Source organism: Lissotriton vulgaris, chromosome 2_1 (assembly GCF_964263255.1).
Source record: "Lissotriton vulgaris chromosome 2_1, aLisVul1.2, whole genome shotgun sequence".
NCBI lineage: Eukaryota > Metazoa > Chordata > Amphibia > Caudata > Salamandridae > Lissotriton > Lissotriton vulgaris.
This window is the reverse complement of record NC_141687.1, coordinates 211,381,059-211,401,894: the sequence shown is the minus strand read 5'-3', so window position 1 is coordinate 211,401,894 and position 20,836 is coordinate 211,381,059. Positions and strand designations below refer to the sequence as shown.

The window sequence follows — 20,836 nt, the reverse complement described above, 5'->3', positions numbered from 1 at the left end:
CAATACACTAGGCAGCAGGGTCCTCAGTCCTCCAGTTCCTTTCCACCTGCTGAAGGGGCTACCAAAACGCTTTTGTTAGTCTTCTACAATTTATGTCCAGTCGGTGGGAGGCAGGATACAGAATTGCCTCCCCAGTTGGATCAATTGAGTCCGGCAGATTGGCCTTACAAATCATGAAAGCGGCTATACCTTACCCTTTATTTCCTCTGTGCCCCATCTTCCTCCCACACCGGAGCCAGGCCTCGTAAAATCCTAAAAATGTTACCAGACCTGCAGGTACAGTGACTTAAATAATCTACTGTACCTAATTATAATGCTCTTGACCCATAAACTGGTTTTAAATTATGTGATCCCTGGCAAGAATTTTGACACCATTTTCTTCTTTATCACATATGAAACCACCTTCAAATACAAGTTAAGCACGTCTGCTGTACAGAAAACTATTTTGTTTGATTTAATGAACTAATTATTAACTCCATATAGAATACAAATCTAGCCACGTAAAGGATACGCATGACCGCTGATTTGCCTCTTCGTTCATTAACTGCATTGCCATCAAGGGTGGGGGGGGGTGGGACAGGAATGTTTCCTAAATCTTGTTTAAAAACTATCACTTTTAATAAATACATAACTAAAGAATAAAGTAGCAGTACACTCGTTTGCAATCAAGAGATGTTACAATGAGATGGCCACAGAATTTGTCACTGACGTGGTTTTAAAACTATATAGTGTACAGTGTTTGGAAATAGTGTCTGAAAATATGCAAATATTTGTCATTTGCACATCACCAAGTAAAGTATTCTGATTTACTTAGTTCCTATTTAAACCTTTGTTTGAATCACAATTCTAAATTACATAAATAGTTCTTTCAATATCCCGGTTATATTTTGAAATACTTGTGCTATTCATTTACAAGCAGTTTAAATGTTGGAGAAAATACCTGGCATTTTACATCCTTTTGTTTTATATAATTCTTGTCCGCTCACTTGACAAAAACTATTAACTGTGATAAGTGAAAGAAAAGTTAAAACCTTTTTCCAGGAACAGATAGGCAATAATTAGTAAGAAGTCAAACTGACATTTGACCTCTGTCCTTGAGTAGTCAGCAAATGTGTCACGATAAAAACAAGATTTAAAGGTGTCTTAATTGCTCTTTTACTTGGTTCTTCCAACTTAAGTTTACTCACCAGCAAGGTCGAGTAAGTGGTAAAAATAGCTCGACCTGATAAAATCTCACTTGCAGTTGCAAGTGAGAGAGTGGATTTTTCTAGGCCTAAGAGCGAACTTGGAGGACATGTCAATGCTGAAGCAGGAGGTAATATATTTGTTCTCCAAAGATGCCATTGAATGGGTTCTGGATTCAGAGAAAGGATACGTTTCATGCTGCCTCATTCTGAAGGAGCATAGAAGTCTCAGACTATCATGACTCTTTGCCTGTTGATGTCTTTTCTGTGCAAGGACAAATTCAGAATGCACACAGTGGCTCAGATTCCATTTGTTCTACATGTAGGAGACTGGATTGTATCTCTGCACTTGCAAGACTCGAATTCTCGTATACTCGTTCAGCTACTGTGCAGTTCAAGGTGGGCCAGGAACATTTTTAATTCTCTGTACTCTCCTTTAGCCTTACCTTGATCCCCTCAGGTGTTCATGAAAGTGACGGTCAGGATTACACGTATTCTTGTAGCTTGACAGTTGGCTACTAAAGGTGGGTTCACCACAGTCATTCGTAGGCCACCTCTGCATGACTTTCCAGCTCTTTACATCATTAGGCTTTACCATAAATGAGCGGAAGTCCCAACTGGACCTCCCCACTCAGTAACTTAAATTCATAAGGACAGTTCTGGACTCAGGGACGACCCAGGCTTTGCCTCCACTGCAGTGAGTCCAAGTCATTCAGAGTATGAGCTTGATGATCAGTACTTCGTATCAGTGAGGATGGCTTTGAGGCTTCTTAGCCTTGTGCGTCCTCTTCCTCCATTATACCAGTTGGTGCATGTTTGGCTGGCAGTGAAACGCAAAACACAGTGGGCTTTTTAGCGAGCTGCCTCTTCCACTCCATCCAGATCCTAAGGTAGACGATCTCTAGTAGTGGATGTCAGGTGCAAGTCTCACCAATGGCAGGTTAATCTCCCTTCTCTGCCAGAGATCACTGTTGTGACAGACATATCTGTCCTTAGTTGGAGGCACTAATGGAGGTGGAAGGTGATCAGAGGACTCTTGTCTCCAGTAGAGAGCTTCACATTCGCCTGCTGGAGCTTCTGTTTGGCCCTAAAAGCCTTCCTGCTGTCCATCAAAGGAAAGCTGTTGCATGTTATCGGGAATAAAAACCTACAACCATGTGTTACTACTACCATCATACCAGATTGGGGCTTTTCCCCAGACTGGGCCAGGAGAATATTAAACTCACAGCTTCTGAGCCTGCGTATTTGCCCTTTATTCAGGTTTCCACTTCAGGAGGGCCTTCTGTCTTGAACAGTCGCCGCCAGGAAACCGATACTCCCGCGCCCTGAATTGCCGGGTGAGACTTTCTCGACTTTCGCGAACAACTCTAAGTGAGGGCCGTCATTCCAAAAGGAATTTCTGGCGCATAAACTGAGCTTCATCTATATTCACTATGATGTCCGTATACGAACACAGAAAGTAACGGATTAAGTCCTATATGTTACCTTTGATATCATCACCTGAATAACTTTGTGGAAGGCCAACGACCATTAATTCGGCACTGTAGGAGTGGGACTGTGACCAATCAGTCGTCTATGACCATCCAGATGTAGGAGGTTCTTGATCATCCCATAAAAAGAAATTTTGGGCTCACAGCTTTATTAACCACGGTACGAAGTTTCGTGTCATACACGTCCTGAGGAAGACCCGCAGGTCGAGGTCCCCAGCTACCCCAGTACCACCAGACGGGTCGAAACGTCGACGCTTAACTCCAAAAAATAGGACCACTGCCTTTTCAAACATTATACATGCCAGTTAAAGAATGTATAAATGCTAAAAGAGAAACAAGCAATCAGTGGCCTTATTACATAATTTTGCTGATTTTTGTACAGCACTGTTCTTTCAACTTTATAAATAACCCTATGTCACTATTCTGTTGAGGCTTACACCCTTTCTTTCAAAATCACTTCTTCTTTCTGTTTTCCGGCACCCTTATAGAAGCACGCTGCTCTCTTTGTTACCGTTCGTTTTTTGAAATTTTTATTAATGTATATATGAAATCTTCTCGCTGTGTTGGAGCAATTCATTAAAACTCCTTTTTTGAATAAATCAGTTTTTTCAAGGTGGATGCTTTTGAAGAGGTTTGATAAAATCTACAAGAGGTGATTAATTGTAAACACCCATTCAGTCACAAAAAATGATTAACTGTGAGTACTGATTCATTGAGCCAATAATCGATTTCGGGTTGGGCCATTGTTTTTGCTAATAATTAGCAGTAGGGCAGCAGTCCTGTATCCAAATTACCACAAATTACACCTTAATGTGTGAGGATGAATAGACTGCAGCTAAATGGTTTTGAAAAGTCCCCCTCAGTGACATCTGCCAGGCCGCCACGCGGGCATCCCTGCACACGTTCACAAAACACTTTTGCCTGGACAGCTTCTTTGGCCGTTAAGTTCTCCAGGACTTTCTGGTCTGAACTTAGTTCGCAGACCCACCTCCAGGGTTGGTATTGCTGGGGTATCTTCTCTAAGGTAAGGAATCTATAACTAATAGTCTCTTTCAGATGAACAAGTTACTTACCTTCGGTAACAATATATCTGTAAGAGACATATATTGGTTATACATTCCTTACCACCAACCCCACCCCACCCATCCTCCCCGTTCTGCAAACTGACTTAAAGGGTAAGGGACTCGTCTTTTAGGGCCCTAGTTTTGTGCACCAGTGGTCAGTGTCTTACCTGGCTCTGCGCTTCTGGTGTGGAATGTTGTGTAAAGAACTGACGTCAGCGCGCGAGGGCGGCATCGAAGTAGATACCGCAACGTTATCCTGGCGATCACGACGACGAACGCGGAGTTGACTGCTGCCACCTACCGACGCGCAGGGGTGCTGCTTCAAATACATTTCTCCAGATCCAGTCTGACGCCTGGGGGTAATTCTTAGGTAAGGAATCTATAACTAATATATGTCTCTTACAGATATATCATTATCGAAGGTAAGTAACTTGTTCAGTTCGTCACTATTTGTGATGCACTTCAGGAAAACATACATTTTATATAAATCACTTTTGTCATTGCCACTAGAGGAAGTGTATCTTTCACTAAGTTTATTTACATAAATAAATGATTAAAAATACACACGGGTCTCGTGTCACGTTGCTTCAGCTTGTTCAATACACTCAATATAAAAAAAGACTCAGAATACACATGGGTCTCTTTTTTTATGCTCCTTTGGTATATTCAGTACAATTGTATCAAGATTACATTAAACAAACAAAAAAGGCTGCTTCTAATATAGCGTGAAAAACATGCTCATACAGTGCATTTGGTGAAATCAAATGATTCAGTGAGTATTGTAAAAACAGATTTGTTTCTCAAAGTTGCTATAACAGACTAGATTTGGAAAAATGTCCCGACTGTACAGGTTTATTTCTTCCACTCCTTGTCTGACTTAAGATTTAGTACAAGCTGGATATGTAAATCGTCATTGTTTCGACCTTATGCAGCATGATTAGTAAAAACATCAATGCGGGTCTTCATCAGGACTAAACTAGTCAAAGTCAAAAAGTCTTATATAGCGCACAGATCACCGTTAGGTCTCAAGGCGCTTACAGACAGTTCCACTACCTGGATCCTATTCCATTTAATTAGAGAACAGCCATGTTTTTAATTCTCTACGGAAATGAAGGTTGTCGGAGATGGATATGAGGTGGGCCGGGAGCTTATTCCAAAGATGGGGGGCGAGAGAAGAAAAAGAGCTGCCTCCATTACGCACAGTGCGGATCCGCAGAGGAATTGAGAGGTTTTGAGCTAGACCTCAGGGTTCTGGCAGGCTGGTATTTTATTTTGTTTTTTTCCGAGATAGCCAGGGCCATTGCCATAGAAGCTTTTGTGTGTTAGGCACAAGATTTTACACTGCCCTCTCTTCCTGATTGGAAGCCAATGCAGAAATTTCAGATTCGGGCCGGATGCTGATCTAGGGGGCAAGTTCAGGATTAATCTGGCTGCTGTATTCTGCAGAATCTGTAGTTTGGAGAAAAGATCTTCATTTATAGAGGCCAATAAGGCATTTTCATAGTCCATGCGACTTACGATAAGGTCCTGCACCAGTGGCTTACGGGTTTCAGTTGATAGCAACTTGAAGATTTTTCGTAATTTCTGTAGAATGGCATAGCAGGTGCCCAATACTCGGTTCACATGGGCTTTCATGGAAAGCTTATTCTTGATGGTAATTCCCAAATTGCAGACTGTTTGTTTTGGAGAAGGACAGGGGCCGAGTGACTCGGGCCACAGCTGCTTGACCAATAATTTTCGGCTTGTTTAGCTGTAATTTATTTTGGCTCATCCAGCTGTCAATGTGGGTCATACACTTTTGAAACTGGATCATAGTGTCAGCAGGGTCAGGGCCAATTGTGATCAGCAGCTGGGTGTCGTCTGCATACGAGACAGACTCAAACCCATAGGATCTAATTATCTTGGCCAATGGGGTGACATACAAATTAAAAAGCATAGGGCTCAAGATAGATCTCTGGGGGACTCCAATACATACTGGTCTGCTGCACGCTGCCAGTGGACCAAGATGCACAGTGTTGGAGCGATCCTTTATTAAACCAGTCCAAGGCCTTCCCTCGGACCCCCATATCCCAGAGCCACTGTAACTAGATGTCATGGGAGATGGTGTCGAAAGCGGCCGATAGGTCTAAAAATACCAGCATAGATGATTCTTTTTTGTCCAAGGCCTGCCTGATGTTAACTAACATTTCAACTACTGCTGTTTCAGTACTATATGCCGCTCGAAACCCTGATTGCGAAGAATCAAGAAGCTTATAGCTTTCTAGATAACTTATTAGTTGTTTATTTACCAGGGCCTCGAGAACTTTCCCGAAATAGGGCAGCAGTGAAATGGGGAGGTAGTTGACTGGTTCAGTGGCATTTAGAGTGGGCTTCTTTAGGATGGGTCTGACTTGCGCTATTTTCTAATTTCTTGGTACAACAGCATGTTCCAGAGACATATTAAAAATCTCAGTTACCCTGAGTGTCAACCATTAGGCTACTTTCCTATAGATCCGGTGGGGGGAGAGGATCAGCTGGAGAACCAGACTTGATCTTAACAAAAACTTCTGATACCTGTTCACAAGTTACTGGATTAAAATTGTTCAAAAAAGGTACCAGATAATGGTTCTTCGTAGCTGAAGGCATAGGAGTGTTGTTTTCTTGGGGAAAGGATCTATAGATAGCTTTTACTTTGTCGTTGAAAAAGAAAAATATTTTGTCGACCCAGCCCTGCGTAAGAACGAGGGCGGGTTGGATAGCTTCAGAAGTGGTGAACTCTTTCAAAATGTTATATAGCTTCTTGCTAGAATTGGCAGCTTTCTCAATTCTCAGTTAAATACAGCTTTTTGGCCTGTTTAATGTTATTTACATATAAACTGTGGCTTTCTTTATATTTAATTCGATCACTGGCAGTTTGTGTTTTCCTCCAGAGATGTTCTGCCGCCCTATTAGACAGTTTCTCAAATTTCAATGCTGAAGTCAACCAAGGAGATGGTTTACTCTTGGTCTTAACTCTTGACACAGGCGCTACTATATTCAAAGTAGATTTTATGGCATGTTCAAAGATCTTTGTTACTTCTTCTGTACTATCTGTGTCAGACAGGGCTGCGATATTAAAGTGAGTAGAAAAAGAGGCAGGGGTGACCTTCCGTCATGGTCTAATGACAGCACTGTCCTTAACACGACTGACTATAGGATCGTCCATGAAAAGACTAAAATGTATTAAATAATGGTCAGTCCAGAGAAGCTGTAGCGGCTGATCAACTATGAGCTTAGTCGAATTTGTAAACAAAAGGTCCTAGGGTATGACCGACCAGATGGGTCGGACCCACCACCAATTGCTTCAGTCCTAATGTGTGCAGTGATATCAGTTGGTCAGTGTCAGGGTCCAGCAATAGGTCAGCATGATAGTTGAAGTCTCCAATAGGAATACATTTTTCTCCAGTATTAGGGTGTCTTTCATAGATTCACATGCTTGAATATTCCCCGTCGTCGGAGTGGGAGTCCCACGGTAAATAAAATAGCAATAACATACCAATAATATGTAAATGTAAAAAATAACAGATGAAATACATATTAGAAAACAGGCAGTAAATGCCTGGACCTAATTCCTCATACTAATCCATGAATAGAGAAAAACACTTGTAGCCTATTCCTGTCATTATGTTGGTCCAAACTGTAGCCAATCAGGCGCCAGCAGTCCTCCAGAACCTTCTCCTCAGAGCTCAACACCTCATATTTTCTACCGCACGTCGTGTGTAAGGCAGTCTCCCTGAGCTCTGCTCAGTTTTCTCAGTTTCTTCAGGTTTTCCTGTGCTTTTCAAAATCTCTACAAGTAAGAAGTCTCTCTTCAGACCTTGCTCTTCTTGTGGGAAGCTGCGTCTTTATTCAGAGGATCCACACAGTAAGTGTATTTACTGTCTTTACCTCGACCATGAAGTGGGAAAATGTAAGTTCTGTAGAACTTTCTCCACAAAAACTCTAAACGACAGGGAAGGCCACCTTCTCTTATGGCTTCAGAGACTCAAGGACAAGGATGGTGTACTTTCTGATAGCGAATGTTTTACTTCTGGTCGTTCCCAAGCAGTATCTAAACGTAGTAGTGTGCAGGAGTTGCCCTCACCTTTCGTCAAGAAGAGGAAGATGTCTCTTTATTTGGCACCTACGGTGTCTTCACCTCTACCTACTACGTCCACGCCCAAGAGACCTGGCTCTCAGGCGTCTACTGCATCTTCTGCTCCTGTTTTTGTGAAAAAACATGCTTCTGCGTCGACTGGACCGTCGACAGTCGTTCCAACGCCGAAATCTGCCGTCTCCTGATCATCGACGATGACGGTGACGACGACATTTGCTTCTGGATCGTCGACGGTCCACGTCTTCATCGTCGACGAAGGTAACACTTAGTTTCAAGACTGTGCCGTCTATCATTCCGATTGCATTGTCGTCGACGAAGAAGCCTTCACCGTCGACAGCCTCGTCGACGACCGCACAGTCGACGACCACACCGTCGACGACCACACCGTCGACGACTGTTCCGTCGACGAAAAAGAAGGCATCTTCGTCGCCGACTCTGTCGACGAAGGCAACGCCGACGCCATTACCGTCGACGGCGGTACCATCGACTATACCGGATGCTGCCAGTGTGGCTCCATCGACGACTTCTACTTTTGCCTCACTGCCAATGTTGCCATTGTCGTCCACTGCATCTGCCGATGTTCAATCTCTTCACCAACGCCGCAAGGTGCCTGTGGACCAGATTTCCATCTCCAGTGATCCGCAACCTCCCTCGCCGTTGTTTGCCACAGACTCGGAGCAGGACTCTGAAGAAGATGTTCACAAATCATTTAGAGCAGCACGTAGTCCAGCTGATTTGGTCATCAAATGCCAACATTACAGTAACGATGAGGAGGAACAATATTTCCAGCAGGACACTACGCCGGTTCAGGCTCCTACGGCGACGCTACCCTTGTCGCTTATTTCTAATCTTCAACATATGTTGGACGACTACAACAGACGTTTTCTGTCCTCCCCACAAGTGCCTGCAGCCCCTGCTATTCTGCAACCGGTTACTATACCGGCTCCGGCTCCTTTGTCACCTCTGCCTACTTCTGCTCCTCAAGTTCAATATTCGGATACACAAGACGGTGTATGCCGGCGATGAGGATGAGGTTTCTCCTGACCGCGAAGATGGTGAGGTTCGTGATGATGATGAGAATGACGATATGGCGGAGTGGGATTATTACCAAGTTCAGACACCGTCCCCATCTCCGGCCACACCAGGGGATTCTCCTCCTGTAGATATTGCGAGTTTCCATTAGTTAATGGATAGGGCAGCTCAACGCTTCAAATTGCCTAGAGTCCAAAGAGAAGAGGATTGTTTTCTTTATGACTTTAAAAACCAGCCATTCAAGCAAGTCCATACTGTGCCTATAATTGACTTTATTTGGGCTGAAGGAGTAAAATTGATGCAGACTCCTAATACACTTCCGGCTCAGATGCCCAGGTTGGCAAAGAAATACAAGGCACCTGTTGGCACTCCAGCGTGCCTCATTGGACAGTCAAAGCCCGATTCAGTGGTTACACAAGCAGCTCAGCGTCGTTCGCGGAATCCTGCATCGGCTGTTACTGCACCACCAGATCGCGAAGGTCGTCGCATGGATGCTATAGGCCGCAAGTTTTCTACGATGGCTTCCACCACAGTGAGAGCGGCCAATGCTTTGGCCATTTTGGGACGTTACGACTGCCAAATGTGGGCGGACATGACAGCTTATGTGGCCTTAGTTCCGGATGCTTCAAAGGCGGAGGCTTTGCAACATCTCCAAGAAGGGGAGAGAACATCGGAGGGGATAATTGATTGTGCCGTTGACATCGCCTGCACTGGCTTTCGGCAGCTCGCTGGAGCGGCTGTTCTACGTAGGCAAGGTTGGTTGCGTTCCACATCTTTCCGACAGGAAGTACAAGCAAAGATCTTGGACATGCCGTATGACGGCGAGTCTTTGTTTGGGGCTCATGTTGATGAAGCTTTACAGTCCATTAAAAAAGATACGGACACTGCTCGCTCTCTAGGAACTTTGCAATTCGGACACAGCCCTTTCGGGGTGGACGTCGACGCGGCACCTCATCTACTTTTCGAGGTGGAAACACTTAATACCGTTCCTACAACCAAGGCAACCAACTCTATTCAAACAACAACCAGCAGCAGTCTTCGCGACAACAGTCTTCTAAAACCTATAGGGGGAAATCTTCTTGCAGGGTATCTGCTCCCAAGCGACAATGACTTGCCTTTACCCCAAAAAGTTGGAGGTCGAATCTCCCTGTTTTGTTCTCAATGGTCCTCCATCACTTCGGACCGTTGGGTTCTGGACATCGTAGAGAAAGGCCATGCTCTGGAGTTCGTCAAATTTCCTCCGCCCACCCCACCTTCCGGCCCACCACCAGCACACATAAGACAACTATTACATCAAGTTTGTCTTATGATACAGAAGGGTGCCGTCGAAGTGGTACCAGAGTCTCAACGGGGAATGGGATTTTATTTTCCTTGTCATGAAGAAGACGCTGGATTGGAGGCAGATACTGGATTTACGAGCACTCAACAAATATCTCAAGTGCCAATCCTTCCGCATGTTAACGCTGGTGGAGATCTTACGGCTACTCTCAGTGGGGGATTTCATGGCAACTATCGACCTCCAAGACGACTACTTCCATGTCCCTATTCTACCGCGACATCGGAAGTATTTACGTTTCCGAGTGGGACGGAGGGATTTCCAGTTCAAAGTATTGTCTTTCGGCCTACGTTCAGCCCCTCGCGTCTTTACGAAGGTGTTGGCTCCTGTGGTAGCTTATCTACGTCTTCAGGGTGTACAGATTTTTCCTTACCTGGACAACTGTCTTCTAAAATCTCAGTCTCGTACGCAGCTGCTTCAGGACACTCGCCTTTGTGAGGAGGTGTTTCACTTCCTCGGTCTATCCATCAACATGACCAAGTCCCAATTGCATCCAGCAACCTGCAAGAACTTTTTAGGGGCCACATTAAAGATGGCTCTTGCAAAAGCATTTGTGTCTCAGGAGCGACAACAAAAGATTCTTCAATTGGTGTCTCTCTTGCGCGCAAGACAGTTCGTTTCTGTCCGACTATTAAAATCATTTCTGGGAATGGCGTCATCGTGCATTGCATTAATCCCCAATTGCAGATTACGGACACGTCCCATTCAAGAGGAACTGGATGGAGAGTGGCGCCAGGTCACCGGTTTCTTCAACGACATAGTCTGTGTCACCGCCCGCATGAAAGCGGCCCTCAAATGGTGGGCGCGGCCATCCAATCTGTCGACAGGGTCATCCTTCCTTTCCATCGCTCCGGAACTTACTCTGACGACGGACGCCTCGTTGAAGGGATGGGGTGCTCATCTTCAAGGCCTGTCCATAAAGGGCAAGTGGACTTTGCCTCAGAGAGCCTGGCACATCAACAGGCTGGACCTGATGGCCATTTTTCTGGCACTCAAGTCATTTCATCTCTTGATCCAAGGAGAGTCAGTCCTTATTCAGACGGACAACACAACCAGCATGCATTATATAAACAAGTGGGCGGAACAAAGTCTCCAATCTTGTCGCAGCTGGCACAGACGATCTGGGACTGGGCTCTAAGTCATCAAGTCACTCTCACTGCAGTCCATCTACCAGGGGTTTCCAACATCCTAGCGGATTCCCTCAGCAGGTCCACGTCATCGACCCACGAGTGGGAGTTGCACCATCAATCACTCAAACTGATTTTTCGGAGATGGGGCATTCACCGCTGGATCTCTTTGCCACACCACAGAACCGGAAATGCCCGTTTTATGCAAGCTGGCATCCCCACCGAGGATCACAGGGCAATGCCCTTTTGATGAACTGGTGCAATCTCTTTGCTTACGCTTTTCCTCCAATCCCTCTGGTGTCTCGGGTATTGTGGAAAATGCGGAGACAGCCTTGCCACATTCTTCTGATCGCCCCCAGGTGGCCTCGTCAGGCATGGTTTTCAGAGCTACTCCTTCTATCCCAGTGCGAACCCATCCGTCTTCGTCCTCGAGTGGACCTTCTAACGATGGACAGGGGTCAGATTTGCCATCCAGACGCCTCCTCTCTGAATTTGTCAGCTTGGAACTTGAGCACCTTGAATTTGCTCATCTAGCCATCCCACCAGACTGTAGAGACATCCTCGCTCAGGCTAGAGCTCCGTCAACTGTTAAAACCTATAAACTTAAATGGAAGAGATTCTGCCATTGGTGCGCAGCTGCTGGGATCCATCCCATTCATTCCACGCCTGCGCAGCTCCTCCCATTCTTTTTGCAACTTGCTCAGTCTGTACTCTCACATTCAGCTTTGAGAGTTTTTCTGGCGGCAATTTCCCACTTCCGTCAAGATGGCGTCACTTCCCTTTGTTCTTCCAGAATTATACGCCAATTTTTCAAAGGATTATTTCGCAAGTTCCCACAGATTCGGTGCACTCCTCCTACTTGGCACCTCAACATTGTGTTGTCACAACTTATGAAAGCACCTTTCGAACCAATACACAAGGCAGACTTGAAGTTTCTCACTTGGAAGGTTGCACTTCTCCTTGCGCTCACATCTTCTCGTCGCGTAAGTGATATCCATGCCTTCACTATAAGTCCTCCATTTCTGCAGTTTCAACCTGACTGTGTAGTGCTTCGTACTAATCCCACATTCCTGCCTAAGGTGCCTTCAGATTTCCACATTAACGAACCTGTTTTCCTGAAGACTTTCTTTCCTAATCCACAGTCTCCAGCGGAGCAGCGTTTGCACTCCTTGGACATTAAGAGGTGCTTAAAGTTTTACATCAGCAGAACAGCCCCTTTTCGTAAAGCTGATCAACTGTTCATAGCTTATGGACGTTTCCACAGAGGGCGTCCGGTTACCAAACCTACAATTGCTCGTTGGGTTTCCTCAGCCATCGCTTTCTGCCATCAACAGGCAGGCAAGCCTCTTCAGTCTTCAGCGAGGGTCAGGCAGGCACACGTTTACGAAACATTACTGCCTAAGTGTCATCAACGACGCAGACACTGCAGTGGGGCAGGCTGTGCTTCGCAATCTTTTTCAATAAGGTGAGCCTCTGTCTTCCCTCCTCCATTATGGTTTACCTTATTACTGTCTGTTTTGCTTGACTATACGCATATTGGTTTTATGATTCTATGCATGTGTATCATGACTGGGAAGTTTTCTTCCGATATTACTGCCTTCTATTCTATATTCAAGCATGTGCATCTATGAAAGACACCCTAATACTGGAGAAGAACAATTGTTACTTACCTGTAAACAGGTGGTTCTCCAGTATTGGTGTCTTTCATAGATTCACATGCGACCCACCCTCCTCCCCTCAGAGGCTCTCTTCTCCTCATAGACTCTGTGGTCACTCTTGTGCTGCGAAAATCTGAGGTGTTGAGCTCTGAGGAGAAGGTTCTGGAGGACTGCTGGCGCCTGATTGGGTACAGTTTGGGCCAACATAATGACAGGAATAGGCTACAAGTGTTTTTTCTCTATTCATGGATTCCTATGAGGAATTAGGTCTAGGCATTTACTGCCTGTTTTCTAATATTTATTTCATCTGTTATGCTTTACATTTACATATTATTGGTAGGTTATTGCTATTTCATTTACCGTGGGACTCCCACTCTGACGACAGGGAATATTCAAGCATGTGAATCTATGAAAGACACCAATACTGGAGAACCACCTATTTACAAGTAATTAACAATTGTTCTTTTGCGCCCAAGACAAAAGGCGCAATAAGTTCTATTAGCACATCCACAAAATTGACTTTGTGTCCCGGAGGTCTACAAACTAAGGCTCCTGTCCATGTTTTGGACAACTGTATTGTAAGTTTAAAAATTAAGATTTCTGCTTTGTCTACATTCAGGGAATCTACAATAGTAGCTTCTGATTTATCAGTCGTGGCAACTGCTATTCCCCCTCTTCTCCTTGCTGCTCTATCCAACCTAATTAGCTTATATAGCGATGGAAAGGCAATGTCTATATCAGGAGCAGACTGATCGTTAAGCCATGTTTCAGTTATGAAACAAATGTCTGACTTCTCCTTATCTAGAAGCGCCCATAATTCCAAGGCATGGCTGGAGATGGACCGGGCATTGAGGTAAATAGTCTTCAGTTGTTTAGAAACATCGACTAAAGCCCTTTCTCTTTTTGAGCTACGGAAGGATGCTGCAGATGAGATCTGCACTAAGGGGAAAAGAGGCGCCTTTTTACATGTTCTTGGCAGGGCTACTTCAATATAAGGGGGCATATTTAAAAGTCTGAGCTCTGCACTTGAATAGTTATTTCTAGACATAATGTAAGGAAGTTACCTTGTCGCTTACCTAGAAGACAAAACAGACTGTGGGTTTGGCGTCTGGCGGCGGTCTGGCTAGACAGGCTTGCATTTTTGCGCCGGCCTTTGGCACGCCCGCACCCCCAGCTGTGTATGTATCCTGGAGTCAAACAGAAATCAATCAATTGAATTGACCAGGATTCTCATGGGTATCATACGCGCCCTAAAGGTGCTAGTTTTAAGGTAGTCCTCCGTGACTGTCTGTCAAAATGCCTAAATGGTACGTGCCTTCTGGGACACTGCAAAGCAGCCATTGCACTCTTCACAAATTTCAATTTGCAGTGGAGAATGGATCCTCTTACTGAATAAGAACGACCAAATCATCTAGAACTCCTCAGGTGAGTCTGCTCCCACTCAGTGATAGACCTTGCAGTGGACACAGTGAAAGGGTTGGTTGTCTGTCCTTTCAGTGCTAAACAGGGATGGCTGGACTGGTAAAGTCACTGGTTTTGATCCACTTCCTAAATTGGTTGGCACGTTTTCTCCCAACCAACAGGACCTTTTCATAGCTTTGAGATTCCATATGTGTGCATCCTTTTTGAGTTGAGGTACAGGTGCTCGTTAAGGCTCATGATGCTGAAGTCTTCCTTATCACCATCTCGTTTGCATGCTGTGTGAATGAGCTGGAGATGCTGTCAGACAACTGACTTAAACTATATTCTTACCTGACAACTTGGTTTGGAGGTCTCTGGAGGGATATGTGGGTGTCTTTCCTCTGTACGGTCATCTCGCCCTTACATGCTGGCCCATCAGTCGCCTTGATTGCATTCTTTCCTCTGCCCCATCTCTTGAAAGAGAATGAGAGGCTCAGTCGTACAGATCCAAAGAGGGTGTTGAGCTTGTACATCATTCAATGAAAGATCACCGGTTAGATGATCAGCTTTTTGTCAGCTCTTCAAGCGTAAAAAAGGACAAGGAGGTTCAAAGGAAGACCCTGTCAATGTGTATAGTCCTCTGCATTAAGACCTGCTATGCAGTGGCCCAAAATCCTTCCAATGGCTTGAGAGACCATTCCACCAGGGTCAAGGCAGCTGTGACTGTGTTAGCCATAGAGGTATGCATGTTTTTGACACCTGCCAGGCTGCAAGTTGGGCCGCAGTATGGATGATTACAAAGCACTACTGCATTGACAGTCAGGTCCTACAGGAAGGTTGGTCACATCTGAAAAACAAGTTATTTACCTTTTGGTAACGCTCTTGGGATATTCTATCTAAATGCAGATTCCTCACTGTCCTCCCACTTTCCATTTTCATGGAATGACCATTGTAACATCTAAAAAGGTCTCATGTTCGAGGTCGGAACACTGTCACCAACAGTTCAAACGGGCCATGGCAAGGGAAAGAAACAAGAAAATGATTTCTGCATGCACGGATGGCACTTGTTAGTGGCTCCAATCATTCACTTCTGAAACAGTATGAGTCCAACACAGAGCAACACATCTGATAGAGACTTCTAGTCGCAAATTCCTTACCTTACAATTAGCCACAGGCTTCACACTGGGTCCAAAATCTTTTTTGTGAACAGGACCCATGCACAGCGGTTGGTGGCGTCATTTGGCTCCACGGGGCATCATCTGCGACAAGAGTGGTGTCTATCTAGGTACCACCACAGCCTGCTGACGTCAGCTTCTTTTTCCGAGTTTCCATGCCTCGAGCCACAAAGAACTCTGACCACTGGTGTAAAAAACTAGGGCCCTGAAAGGGTAACAGCCCTGTCCCTTTATATCCGATCACAGAGCAGGGAGGATGGGTGGATCGGTAAGGAATCTGCGGCTAGCTAGCAGATAAGGCGTTACCGAAGGTAGGGAACTTGTTCATCTCATAGAGACTTTCAGCTGCAGATTCCTGACCTTAGAATAGATACCCAAGCAATAGCTCTCCAAAGGTGGATCTGCTAAAGTGTTTCACACTACAAAGTCTTGCAGGAACGAATGAGCAAAGTCCAGGCAGTGATGCTTTGTGAATGTGTTTAGTGAAGCCCACGTTGCTGACTGGCGGATATCCATGACCGGAACTCTGCGTGCTAGCACAATGGCTGCAGCCTTATCTCTGGTGGAATTACCTCTCAAACCCTCAGGCGGTTGCATCTGGGCCAATGCATAGCAGATCTAAATGCAGAGCACGATCCATTGGAAGATGGCCCATTTCTGCATGGCCTTCCCCTTTTTCGCTCCGACATACCCAACAAAGAGTTGGTCGTCCACTCGTAACTGTCTCGTGCAGTCAAGATACAATGACAATGCTCTTTTTGGGTCCAGATGGTGAAGACTCTCCTCATCCGTGGTGGGATGTGGCGGAACGTAAAAGGTAGGCAGTAGGATGGTTTGGCCTAATGAAAGAGAGTGACAACTTTCGACAGACAGGAAGCTCTGATACATAGAACTAGATTGTCTGAGTAAATGTGCAGGTCTAGAGGCTTGGATGCCAAAACATGAAATTCACTGACCCTCAGGGCCGATGTTACTGCCACCAGGAAAGTTGTCTTAATGATAAGGAGCCTGAGAGAACAGTTGTACAAGGGCTCAAAGGGAGCACACAGCAGAAAAGTGAGGACTAGTTTAGGCGAAGGTAGGAGCGTTTTGTAAAGCTTTCAAGAACCTATTTATATCGGGGAATTTTAAGAGGGTTGGCTCATCTGGCAACCACAGGTATGCTGGGATGGCATAAATATAGAGCCCTTTAAGTTGACCAAAGCAGAGACATGCTTTGCAAGAGAAAGGATAAAGAGAAGGACCTGAGAGTCCACCAGTTTCTCAGCACACCATGCAACAAATTTTCCCCAACAGCAGGCATATACAGTCTTGGTAGAGGGTCGTCTGGCTGCCAAGATAACATTACAGACTTCAGGCGGAATGTCAAAAGCTGTCAACTGCCGCTGCTCAATCTCCACGCAAGCTGGAGCATTGACAGGTTTAACTGGAGAACCCTCCCCTGCTGCTGTGCCGAACAGGCAGCCTGACCCGAGGACCAATGACCATGCTTAACAGCTCTGGATACCAAACCTTTCGAGCCCAGTTGGGAGCCACAAAGATGTCTTGGTCCCAGTCGTTTCTGATCTTCTTGAGAGCTCTGAGCAGGAGGGATTTTGGTGGAAAGGCATACAGAAGGCCGGAGCTCCCTTGAGACAAAATCGTGTACGACTGAGAGCTGCCTTGGAAACTCCAGCGTGCAGAACTGCTCACATTGCATGTTCCCAGTGGTGGCGAACAGATCCAACTAAGGCTCTCTCCACTGCTTAAAGAGACCTTGCACCACATCCAGATGGCGGTGCCATTCGTAATCCACTATGCATCTTCGTCTGAGTCGCCCACCCATTCCAAGAGCCTGCTAGGTATTGAACCACTTGGGATATGCCCTGACATTCCAACCATGTCCAGAGGCACAGGGCCTTTCGACAAAGGGTTTACTACTCCACTCACCCTGTTTGTTGCAGTACACATGGTGGTGGTGTTGTACATGAACTCCTGCACTAGCCTTCCCTTGAAATAGGGTAGAAAAGCCTTTAATACCGGCCTGAATGCCTGGAGCTCCAAAAGATTGGTGTGGAGTCTGGATTCTGCCGGAGAACAGAGGCCTTTTTGTCTGAGTTGATCTGCCCTCACATTCCGAGAGCCAGCTAGGTTGTGATCCACCTGGGATATGCCCTGACATTCCATCAATGTCCTTCGACAAAGGGTTCACAACCCCAGTGCACTGTTTGTTGCAGGACACATGGTGGTGGTGTTGTCAATGAACACCTGCTATAGCCTTCCCTTGTAGGTTAGAAAGGCCTTTAATACCGGCCGAAATGCCTGGAGCTCCAGAAGATTGATGTGGAGTCCGGAGTCTTCCGAAGACCAGAGGCCTGTGATCTCCACCTCTCCCAGATAGCCTACTCCTCCTAGGGGTGACGTATCAGTCACCACTGTTAGATCCGGTTGGATAAGGAAGAGGGGTCTGCCACTGACCCAATAGCGGTTCGTTTACCACTTCTGCTGATCATTTGCAGTTCCCTCTGTGATCTGGACCATGCTGGAGAGATTTCCCTGATGCCGCACCCACTAGAACTTCAGATCGTACTGTAGAGCTTGCATATGCCAGTGGGCATGTGTCACAAGCAGTTCGCATGATGCCATGAGGCCCAGCAGCCTCAGAGTCAGTCTCATCAAAATCCAAGAGAGAGACTAAAACGTTGGTATCTTAGCCAGAATATCCTGGACTCGCTATTCTGCAGAGTATGCCTGAAACTGCAGCGTGTCCAGTACAGCTCAGTTGAAAGGGAGTATCTGAGAGGGAGTCAGATGTGACTTTGTTCATGGTGATCCCCAGTGAGTGCAGGAAGTTCACCCTATTCTGAAGGTGGAAGATGACAGCCTGAGCGGACCTGCCTTCAACAGCATTCGTCGAGATGGGAAAGACTGACAACCCTGATCGCCGCTGATGAGCTACAACCACCGCATCCCTTTGGTGAACACCTGAGGGGCGCTGGTAAGGCTGAAGGGGAGCACAGCGAACTGAATCTGTGGCTAGTCTCTAACAGACAAGACTTTGCCAGAGGTAAGTAACATGTTTGACAGCACCTGCCTATGCGGGAGCACTCCTGTTAAAATTCTCCAGATCCAGTGTGCCACCTGAGGATATTCTAAAGGTGAGGAATCTGCAATTAGATAGAGTACCCATCAAAAAGGGTTTTACTGCGGGTAAATAAAGTGTTTTATAATAGTTGGGATCATTTTACCTAATTATGTAGTTACATAACCAACTTTTCCCTTGTACCACCAGCCTTCTGTGAGTGTGGACAATTTTTGGTGACAGTGACGTAGTAAAAAAGCCTACAAGAAGTCTGATATGCTTAGACTGAATAGGGTGACATTGTTTAGTTTGAGTAATGCCACATTAATTAATTCATGCACTTAATTTATAGTATTTTTAACAAAAGCATCTAACAATTATTACGAGTTACAGTTTGAAACAATATCCACTCTTCGAAGAGAAAAAGAAAGAAAGCCGTAGACGGAACACATTGGCCTCCAAAATGTTACAGGGAAAAAAACAGCGCATTAGTGAATAATACGTTTCCGGATTCACACTTAGTACTGCCAACACAGGAAAAAGGGTTTTCAAGATCTGCTGATAATACAGTGTTGGACAATAGTACAAGTTAGCATGACTATTTACAATGGTGTTTGCAATGACAATAGTATTATATGCAATTATTAGTTCACAGTATTAAGCAGGTAATATGCAGTTGGCAACCAGGGAGAAAGACACTTTATACTCAAACAGATGGCCAAGTGCCATATCAAATTTCTGCTCATCAGGTTTGGCAAATTTTAAGGTCTCATAGCTTACTACGTTTAAGGCATGTTTAATGCCCTCTGTGTATTCTGATCATTTTGTGATTGGAAAATATCCAACATCACAGTTTCTTAGCAGTATGAATGCTGGGGAGTTAAAATATCTTTGCTTTCTTATTTGCTAGACCTTCAAAAAGAGAATGATGAGAATTGTGTGCATTAGCCCAGGCAAGCCTTGTATGCTGGTCAAAGAGTTGGCTTGTGTTTACTGACATGTTCGGGTTTCTGAAATTCTGGTCATTTCATTATCCCTTGAATATCTCCTAGAATCTGAGAGTGCCATAGTTTTTGCTAACTGTATATACTTTACCCTAAAATAGCCAATTATAAGAGCCTAACCCGAGTTTCCTATTCAGAAATGGAAGGACAGTTTCATGTCCACTCACTAAGTTTTTATAGAGTATGTTGTGATTTCTGTTCAAATTCTTTAAATCTACAGGACCTCGTGGAGGGGGCTTCGGAGGACGTGGAGGAGGCTTCGGAGGACGCGGAGGTGGCTTTAGGGGTTGTGGAGGTTTCCAGGGTGGCAGCGAACCAAAGGATGGAGACTGGGTCTGCCCAAACCCGTAAGATAATGTTTTGTGTGTACAAAATGTTTGTTTGGATATACATTGAGTGAAACTGAGGTTTTTATTTTTTTATCTAGTTCGTGCGGTAATGTAAATTTTGCTAGACGGAATTCCTGCAATCAGTGCGACGAGGCCAGGCCAGATGATGGACGACCATCCGGAGGAGGTGAGTTTGTGCTAAATCTTCTCTTGGTATGGGGAAAAAAATTCTGGGATTTTGGTGTATTTCTGAACGTCTATGCCTAATAGGTAATATTGAACTACTGAGAATGTGGCACTCTGCCTTTTATTATGTTGTTCACCCCACCCACCATACATGGGGAAGCTGCAATTAAGGAATATTACAAAGAATGTTTTCTTTTAGAAAATTATTTAACAGCTGTTGCACATTTTGAATGCCCTAGGCTGTTTACTGCTTTTCCAGAATATCCCCTAATTCCAGTCAACAAATTCTCTTCTGAGAATAGGGTGACGAACAGTGTTCCTAAACAGTGGAATTTTGGGTCCAATCTCATTCAGGGGCTGGAATAGCCAACAATACGGACCTTTACTCTGCTTCTGTCAATGGGAGCCAAAGTGATCAGATGCCTAAGAAGTGCTTAGACCCAATTCCTCCAAAAACGACCCGAGATATACCATGGTTTCTGCTGACCCCTGAGACCACAGTCGAAGAATGTTTTCAAAATGCCTGACTAAGCTCAATGAAAGCATTTGAAAGGCCCGCTCTCTGTGCCTCTACATTCAGCCAGGGGCACCAGGAAAGAATCTTATTTACAGTCATTAAGGAAGATTGTGGCTTGGGGTGAAAAATTCAATCTGAAAGAGACTAGTAAATTCCTT

General features: G+C 45.1%; 1 protein-coding gene and 1 pseudogene across 6 annotated transcripts in view; both read left to right on the top strand.

Moving 5' to 3' along the window:
- LOC147729852 (TATA-binding protein-associated factor 2N-like) overlaps positions 1 to 20,836 on the top strand; it is a 601,338-nt gene that overhangs the window by 478,283 nt on the left and 102,219 nt on the right. For all 6 annotated transcript variants that reach the window (XM_086954762.1, XM_086954760.1, XM_086954759.1 and 3 more), the window contains 2 exons: positions 19,867 to 19,993; positions 20,074 to 20,162. In XM_086954762.1, coding sequence (XP_086810888.1) covers positions 19,867 to 19,993; positions 20,074 to 20,162 — 216 coding nt within the window. The remainder of the gene's footprint in view (positions 1 to 19,866; positions 19,994 to 20,073; positions 20,163 to 20,836) is intronic.
- LOC147729853 (uncharacterized) lies at positions 8,711 to 19,571 on the top strand (annotated as a pseudogene).